Source organism: Podarcis filfolensis (genome assembly GCF_964270895.1).
Source record: "Podarcis filfolensis genome assembly, chromosome: 8".
In the NCBI taxonomy this organism is placed as follows: Eukaryota; Metazoa; Chordata; class Lepidosauria; order Squamata; family Lacertidae; genus Podarcis; species Podarcis filfolensis.
In genome coordinates, this window is record NC_139611.1 from 54,532,340 (window position 1) to 54,541,717 (window position 9,378).

The 9,378-nt window shown below is 45.9% G+C and overlaps 1 protein-coding gene and 1 long non-coding RNA gene across 6 annotated transcripts in view; one reads left to right on the top strand and one right to left on the bottom strand.

The window, feature by feature from the left end:
- WDR59 (WD repeat domain 59) overlaps positions 1 to 3,688 on the bottom strand; it is a 45,631-nt gene extending 41,943 nt beyond the window's left edge. For 3 of the 5 annotated variants that reach the window (XR_014551050.1, XM_083625157.1, XM_083625156.1), the window contains exon 1: positions 3,600 to 3,678. Coding sequence is in view for 2 of the 5 variants with exons in the window: in XM_083625157.1 (XP_083481283.1) it covers positions 3,600 to 3,653 (54 nt within the window). In the remaining 3 variants the exon portion in view is untranslated. Of the gene's footprint in view, positions 1 to 3,599 lie in introns of all 5 variants that reach the window. The other 2 variants (XM_083625159.1, XM_083625158.1) reach the window with 1 other exon arrangement.
- LOC310767890 overlaps positions 1 to 9,378 on the top strand; it is a 196,892-nt gene that overhangs the window by 34,664 nt on the left and 152,850 nt on the right. The window lies entirely within an intron of this gene.

Sequence of the window (9,378 nt, forward strand, 5' to 3'; positions counted from 1 at the left end):
ATGACAGGAGAAGTTCCCATACCCTGAACCATTCTGCAAAGAGCACACATCCTGCATGGGTCTCATCTAAGCCTGGACAGGTTAAACAGAGTTGTCCAAAATTCCTGTCAATTACTGTCTGCTGCAGTCAGATACAATAGTGCTGAAGTGCTAAATGATGAAAGGGCATGCTTAGTCTGTGCTTCTTCCAACACTAAATGTAACCTTTTAAAGTATGTAAAAAAAGGCCCTGTTGGAACAGACCAAAGGCCCATCTAGTCTAGCTTCCTGTTCTCACAGTGGTCAATCAGATAGACTATGGGAAGCCCATAAGCAAAACCCAATAGCAACAGCACTGCTTCCACTTGGGTCCCAGTAAATGGTATAGAAAGATAAACTGACTCCAACAGCAGTCACAATGGAACATGAGATATGACACAGCTGCCAAAAAGGTTGCATGCTAGATAGCGACGAAGATTCTGTTTCCACCAAGCTTTGAAAGTAGGCACTGGTTAAGTGCAGCATGCCTTCAATCTCTTTATAAGAAACACAAGTACACTTATTTTACATTACTTTAGAAGTGGCACTCCCCAACAGCTGTATAGAATAAATTATCAGGAACAAGCTATATTCATAGAAACTGCCTACAGCATACCCCAATGCAATATTCAGGAAGCCTTAACTACAAATGTTAAATTTCCTCAACACTATTTTTAAACCAATCGGTATGACAGATCACTGTATCTTTGTGTAAATTCAGTTCTCACATGACAAGCTTTTGATTTTTTGAAACTGAACAGCAGACCACAATCTACAAGATGGAAACGACGGCAACTTACTGTACAAGGATGCTGTACAAGTTGAGCACATTACAAACGGAATTTTCAGGTGGTACAGAGATAACACACTGGTAAAGGGTCTCATTTTAGCTGCAAAGCTATTATTGCAGCTCTGTAATAACAGCTTCAGAAATGAATAAATAAAAACTACCACTACTGGAAAAAGGAAGCTTCTTTACCCTCCGCCCAAAATAGACACCCATCCATCTAGCTGATAACCAGAAGCCCAGTATCCTGTTGGGACATGGGGGAGCTATTCCCCCTTGGCAACAACACCAGTAAGAGGAGTAGACAAGGGCACATTATTCACCACTTAATAAACTTTCAACAGTTACTGTCCCTGGCTTAAGAGGTCTCGGGGCTGGAAGTAAGTGAAACTATCTGCCCAAAGAAGTAGCATCATGAGTGGCACCACAGGAACATCTGATAGACTCCATACAGCAAGGATGGGGAGTCTGTGGCTCTCCAGATGTTGCTGGACTACAACAAGAAACAACACTACATGAAGGCAGACAACATTAACCCCGCTACGTGGAAATTCCTTGTAGACCACCACAGTGCCTGGAGTCAGGTCACATATCCACAGCAGTGACCAGATGAGAAATGACCACTGGGAGGAGCAGAGAGAAGAAACACCATGGTGCATTTGTAACAGTGAAACTGGATGCCTTCATCTGCCCCAGCTGCAATAAAGCATGTATCTCCTGTATTGGCCTCTACAGCCACAGGAAATAACTATGCAACAGTTTGACTTCACCCCCAATGGCACACTCTTCCATTGTCTCTTGTCTTGAGACAGATGCCAACAAGAAGAAAGGAGATTCTGACTAAGCATCAGGAAGAGCTCTCTGACAGCAAGAGCTGTTTGATGGTGGAACAGTCTCACTTGGAAAGTGGTGGACTCTCCTTCACTGGAGGTTTTTAAGACGAGGTTGGATGGCCATCTGCCATGGATGCTTTACCTGAGATTCCTGCATAACAGAGGTTGGACTAAACGATCCTCAGGGTCCCTTCCAACCTTACAATTCTATGATTCTATGAGCTAACATCATCATCCATGACCACAGGACATGCTGGCTAGGACCAGTAGAAATCCAAGTCCAACATCTAGAGAGCCACATGCTCCCTACTCTGAAAAACACCTGTCCTTTCCCCCGCCACTTTTCAAAGAAACAGAGCCAAGAATCACATGCTGTCAATGGCCGGAACCACTGGAAGCACCTACTGTTCCAGAGGCAGGGAGAGGGAGGCTTGTTTCTCTTTCCTGAGTAATTTTATTTGGTAACAATGCAGGAAATATCTCCCCCAGTGCCTGCACATGATGATCAGCATGCTTTGCAGGGAATGGTTTCACAGACCAGCCTGAGACTTGGGCCAGGCCTAATTAATCCCAGAGACTGCAGGTTGGCTATTGTAAGGATGCTTGCCTAGATGAACCATTTGCATGATACACCAGGGTGTTTCTTGTGGGGAGAAGGAGACAGGTGGGTCCTGTAGCACTAACAAAATTATTTACTATGGCGTCAGTTTCCTGAAAAGTGGGCTTAAGTCCACAAAAGCTTATGCTGCAATACAATGATTTTTTGGTGGACTACCTGAAAATTGCTGAGGTTTTTGGTCAGAGCGCTTAATAATCTTTTTTGCTGCTGTTCTACAAATCGAAATATATAATGTTTTAATAACCACAATTGAGCCTTTCTAGGGAGATGAGTGAAGAAAAATAAAAACACTTTTTCTTCAATACCAGCACCATCATGAAAAACAGCACCTTATTTGTTGCATAATTCTGAAGTTAGTTCTTTCACTTGTTCTACCTCCACTGTTCAATGTCAGCTGCTGGGAATCCCAAGTGAGAAGAGTTGCTGTTGCACTCAGGTCCTGTTTTCAGGCTTCCCTTTGAGGCATCACATTGACCACTAGGAGAACAAGATGCTAGACTAGTTTGGCCTTTGTCCTGATGTTATTATGAAAAACATGGGCCCTGAACGCCCCTTAAGCTGGCAAATACTTTCAGAAAAATTAGTAGACCTGGTATCCATCATCAGGAAAAAAAGGTTATTATTAAGCTTATTCATGACCTTGTAGAAAAGCATCTAAAAGCAACATACAGCATAAAAAACCACTAAATACAAACTAAGGTCACACTACTATTTGAAAACCCCTCATATTGCTCTTTTTCTAAACAAGTTGCCCTTTCCATTCTATTGTACCTTCAAAAATGCTTGCTGTAACAATCTTATGTTGAGAGCTTTGTGAGGTCTACCTAAAAAGTGGTATATAACTACTGTAAATAAATGGGCCTCTTAGGTGACCGCAGGACTCTTAGACCTTGACTATAGCCTTGAACACAGCCACGCTTAATAAATTATGTTCTTAAAAACTCACTACACACACACACATACACTTGGGCTTGCCATCAAGTCTGGTGAAGAGTTCTGCAGAACTCGATTTTTTGGCAGCGTTTTGGTTGGCCTGACAAAGAAAGGTGTTGCCCAAAACTGGATTTGGAAGTTTTCAGTTAAGGTGAAGCCAGCCCTCTTCAGCAAACCACGAAGGAAGGAGAGGTGCCCCAACTACACCAGAGGACGCCCCCCACCCCGTGTGACGCGTCAAGGGACATGGGTGCACCCCACCCATGGGTGGTAGGTAGGAAGGAACAGAGGGGGAGACAGCTGCTGCCCTCCCCTCCCAGGGAAGAAACTTGTATGGGAAGGAAGAGACCTCAAAACAAAAGCCCCGCCAGCCATCCCGCTTCGGCGCAAGCCGAGGAGACCTAGTTACCTGCGAGTCCCGAAACTCCACCACAACATTCTCGCTACTCCAGCGCGCCGCCATCTTGGACTGCCCAGGAAGCAGCTGGAGCAAGGGACGCCGCAGGCGGGCGTGACGCAATGCGCGTCGCGCTCCAGGCCTGCCGGGAAATGTAGTCCAGCCTTAAGGAGGCCTGAGGAAGAGCGTGTGGCTCGCCTGTAGCGTTTTATGCGCTCCGGCGCCCCACCCACACCGTCTCCTCCAATAAAATAAAATAAAATACAGCCTTCCCTCGCTTCTCGTTTTGGGACTGGGTGGGGTTTAAAAATACGTGGAGCCAATATTCAGTTTCTTAAATTGCAAGGGCTAAGGAAGTCACAGCTTGTGGAAGCCAGATGTGCTGGGGTTGGTTGGGAGTGGGGTGTACTTGCGGCATGCTCAGAAGCTCGTTTCCTCATATTTATTAATTTGTTAATTGGTCTCTTAAAGCCGCTTTCCTGGTCCAGCTCATCCAAAGCGGTTTGCAACATTTTAATACCCCACAATAGCTGAACAATAAACTGGACAACCAATAAAGAAGCCAATTAAACAGCATGATTTCTAGGCAATAAAACAATATCACATGAGGGAGGGAGGGAGGGGTGAGAAGCCCAACACTATTTCCCAGGTTCGTTGGAAGCTGCCTTATACAGTTTCAGATATTTGGTCTTACGTGAACTTGGGGATGTGGTACAGTGAAAGGCTTTAAAAGAGAACTGAACAAATTCATGTGGGATAAGGCTACCAACGGCTACAAGCCACAATGGCTATGCTCTGCCTACACTGCTGAAGCCACTGCGTCTTTCTTGAAAACCAGTTGCTTGGAATTGCAGCAGGAGAGAGCGTCCTCGGGTTCAAATCTGGTTGGCATGTCGTTGGCCACTGTGAGAACAGGATGTTGGACAAGATGGGCCACTTGCCTGGTGCACAGCAAGCCTTTCTTATGTTCTTGTGTCCCTCCAGCACAGAAAGATGCAGTAAAAGTATATTCATATTACACTGTAGCAGGCTTATTTTACATTGATTTCTCCTAACAGTTGAAAACAAGCTCTGCCGTCTAGTGCCCCCTGGTACAAATGTTAAGCCCTGGGGGGCATTCAGCTCCCATCCATGATGAAGGGTTCTGAGATGCACCCGCTATCTACAGTAACAAAACTCCAATAGAAGAGCTGTTTTATGCTGCAGCAGTGTCCCCCTCCCCTTGCAAAGAAAACCTGAAATTGGGCTTAATATTAGAGTATTAAGAATAAAAATTGCTCAGAGGAGCTCTACCCTGTAGATGCCTCTGAGACGTTAAAATAGTAGGCGGCTTTGGAGTGGGTGCAGCTGCTCTATAAGCAAGAGAATTAAGTTTCAAAAGCAGGCAAATGAGACTATTGAGCAGCAAAAGATCTAGGGTTGAGATCCATTGGGCCACCCCCTAACTACACCCCTGGTTATGGTTCACACTGGAGAAGAGGGATTTAAAGTGTTATATGCTAATGTTCAATGTTGTTGTCCCCCTAACACTGGCTTATTGCTGCACATGGTCACTGTGTTAAAAACCAGTGAATCTTTACTTTGATCAATGAATTCCACAAGCTGATTATGGGTGTTCCAGACATCCTGTTCATTGAGGATCCATCCTGATTTGTTTGCAAAGGAAGCCAGACGACGTTGGTCATTTACTGAGCAATCAGCCATTTTGGGGGGGGGGGGTGCTAGGTAGTGGCTGTGTACACATCATACATTTAAAGCACATGGCTTCGCTCAAATAATCTTGGGAACTATAGTTTGCCCTCTGCAGAGCTACAATTCTCAGCACCCTGAACAAATAAGTTTCCTCATTCTTTGGGGCAAGTAATGTGCTTTAATTGTGCGCTAAATGTATGGTGTGTACATGGCCCAAGTTGCGTCAAGCAAATGTTAGCCTGCACTTTCCAGAGATTTTCCCCATCACTTTCCTTATCTCAAAAAGTCTGATCTTTTGAGGGAAGCAGGTTTATTGCACAAGACCTCCCAACCAACTGTAATTGCACTGCCTGAATTTGCCAGAATGTGACGGAATCCCACTAAAAAAAAGTGACAGACTGGGGAGTGCCCTATAAAAAGAAAACGAGGTTCTGCATGCAGATGGCAGTTGTGGACATGGACAATCCATTTCCACAACTTTCTACAACTAGGTGTATTCCAAAGAGCAACCCTAACATTGGATGTTGGGCTGTAAGCCTATTGGCCTGAATATAAAGATACAGGTTCAAGCTCACTTCCTTTGCATCAGGTGAGCTTTCCAACCAGCTAGATGAGCTCTCTAGCTTTTCTGCTATGTGTGTCAGTGGCTATTTTTAGAGCCCTCTTGGGCATGGAAGTGAGCCTGGAATAAGATCATTGGAAAAACAGACAAAAGGTGGGTTTCCTCTCTGCCACCAGCACTGTTAGCCACAGCTTTAGCAGAATCCCTTTCTTACCTTCTGTACAGAGCGCTTTATGCAACTCGCTGTGAATTTGCTGGACAGAATTTGGTCCTTTATGCATTCACACTCTGGCCCTAAAGTTCTGGGGTCTACAAATATGGGAGACTGGCCATCAGGGTTGACTTGGGCAGGACTAGGTAGAAGGTAGATATGCAGTAGATCAGCAAGGATTCTGACTCTTTAACAGCCCCAAAATGACCTCTGGACTCTCCACTGTTGAAACCAACAAAGGGCGGGGGGCGTTAGATATGTGGAAAGACACCTAATTCGGTTCTGATACCCTAGTTCCTGGGCACAAAATTGTAAGTCAGGGGAAGTGAACATGGTCCCTACGTTTTGTTGGATTTCTCTCATTAGCTCCAGCCAGCATAATCAATGGTCACAGATGATGGGAGTTGTAGTCCAGCAGCATCTGAAGGCCACTTGAGGTTATAGTGAAAAATGATGTAGAATTTGCAAGCTGGAAGTCTGCCCACCCATGTTTTAGCATAATTGCCAGTGTGAAGAGTGCACTTACCTTGCACTTTTATGAGACTCCCCTAAAAACACTGGACAGAATGGCTGTGTCCTTGCTACAGGACTGCGGAGCAATGTTAGGTGAAATTTGAGAATACATACAAGGAGCACAATACAAAATGAAGTGCAAAAAATATGGGAGTAGAACAGGATAGGTTATGCATCTGTGGCTTCATCTTAAGAATGTAATCTTCTGGGGGGGGGAGATGATGGTGGTGCTATATAAATAATAATTGATTCTGTGTACTTGTGTGTGTATGTTAGTACTAGAAAAGAAGAAAGTGTTCAAGAGATGTGGGGGATATGCATGAACTCTGTTTTCAAAGGCCAAGAGGGCTGTCTTCTGTCCTTGTTCCCACCCAGTGTTTCACACCACACATGATCAACAGTGCAATCCTATACAAGTCTACACAAAAACTCCCATTAAGAACAATGGGATTGACTTCCTAGTAAGAGGGTATAGAATTGCAGCCTAAAACTCAGGAGCACCTATTTAGCTGGTCAACTACTTAGCTCTGCTATTTTTCGCTATTCTTATTAAATATCAAATTCCCATCTGAACTAAATATGCATTTCCAAAAACCTGACTGTTTTATATTTGTGCTTATAAAATTCCTATTTATTATTCGGTTTTTTAAAAAGTCTCCACAACAAATGTTTGTGTAACACAATGAAGCACACATTTGCTTGAAAGTATGTCTCACTGCAGTTTCAAATAGAGTACCGAATTATTTTGTAACCATCTTTAAAAAAGAACCCAAAGCAGTCCTGGGACCCTTGGTGTGAATCAACCCCCCTCCCCATGCCAGGACCTAGTATGTGGTCAGATGGCACAGAAAGCCACCATAGTTCCTGAAGCTAAGCTGGTTTGGGCCGGTTTGGTACCTGGATGGGTTGATAACAGGTATGCTTCTTTGGGCTCCTTGATGAAAGGTGAAAAATAAATGTAGAAAGTATCATAAAATCAAAACCCTCTAAGGGCCACAGAAGAGTGTAACTGGGAGCTGTATGGTGGAATGCAGTATAGCTTCAAATCAAGCAACATCACTTAACATCTGAGAACCTGCTCCTCTTGTTCCTTATGACTTCAATCATTTATTTTATTTATTTATTTCATAAAATTTTTACATCGCTTGATAGTAAAAAAACTTCAAAGTAGTTTACAAAAAGATAAAAGAATCAAGTCAAGAAAAATGTCCCTCCCCCACAATAGGAGTCAATAACCTCTGGAACATCCGAAATAACTCCGCTGGACAGCTACTAGAAGATGCAACGCAAGCTGCAAAATGAGGCTTCTTTGCAGCCCACACTACCACATGGTAGGCACAAGTGTGGGCACATGGTTAGGCACAAGCGAGACTTGCACCACGTGTTCCAGTCTTCATCCGGCCTGTTTCAAAGTCCAGAGCTCCTCAGAATACCAAGGAGCTAGTTGCTCAGACTCCAAAATGCCAGAGAGGATGCTCAAGAACGAATGTGTCTGCCACCCATTTCAGCTCGCTATTCCATCGCAAGACCAGGGTTTCACCAGGACCTCCAGCTTTATCCACTGGAAAATCCCCCAGAGCATTCAGGAACACATCAGGTTCCACCAGTCTCTGAGGGTGGGCTGTCCTAATGGGCCCACCACACTTACAGGGAGGAATTGCTGTTGTCAGTCCAAGCATAACCAGATAATGGGCTGACCATGCCAAAGGTGTACATTGCATTTCTCCTATCTTCAGTCCATCCCACATATTACTAAGGGCAAAGATCACATCAAGGTGAGTCCTGCCTGGTGTGTTAGACTGTTGACCCTTTGAGAGAGACCCACAGTTGTCATGGGTCTCAGGCTTGTCCAACAGCAGCCTGTGTGTGGATATAGAAGTTGTAGCATCCTCCAGCAACACCTCAGCCAGCTAGATCAGGGTTGCTGCTGGGTAACAGGGCAGTCAGTAAACCAGCAGCATCCCCGATCTGTCTTTCTGGCCCAACACCAGGTGCAGACAATGTAAGCGCATCCCAAGGTCAAGAGGCTTCCTGGTGAAAGAGATGGTGCTCCTATAGCCAATAGCAACATCCTTGCCTTGACCCCTTAGTCTAACCTGGTGCAGTACCAAAAACCCAGGTGGGTATACTTAGGTCAGGTCAGGTCCATCCAGCTCACTCACTCAAGTCTCTGTAATGCAAGGGAGAGAGGCCAGAACAAGGAATAGAGACGAAACACCTATGCCACCCCCCATAGTGGTCAGCACCCTGCACCTCACCCAAACAGTGGCTCCCCATGCCCAACACCACTGGAATTGGAGGAGCATCTAGACCAGCATCCTATTCTCACAATGGCCAAACAGATGCCTGGGGGAAACCAGTAAGCAGGAACGGTGCAGGAGAGCATTCTCTTCTCCTATGGTTCCCAGAAACCCCACTTACCTAGGAGCTAGTCCCAGTGGCCTTTGTGCTAATTACTCCCGAGTAAACGTGCGGGGAGGGGGGGTGGCGGTTGGGCAGCAGTCCGACCTTGCGCACAGTTTTCCCAGCAGCAAGCCCCGGGAAAGTAAGTGCGCCCACTAGGACCACGGCAGCCGTGCAGCGCGCGTTTACCGGGGCATCCCTCCCCGCTGCTTTTCACGGGGCCCGACCCCCCCGACAGTTTCACGCGAGGTGGGGAGGGAATCCTGGCGGCCCGCCCCGTCCACGCGCCCACCGCTCGCCCGCCCAGCCCTTGACGCAACCCCGTGGCGGGGGCGGAGAGAAGCTCCGGCGCAGGCGTCCTGCGCGCCTCTATTGTCTCTCCTCCGGCAGCCGTCAGGAGGGCTGGCTAG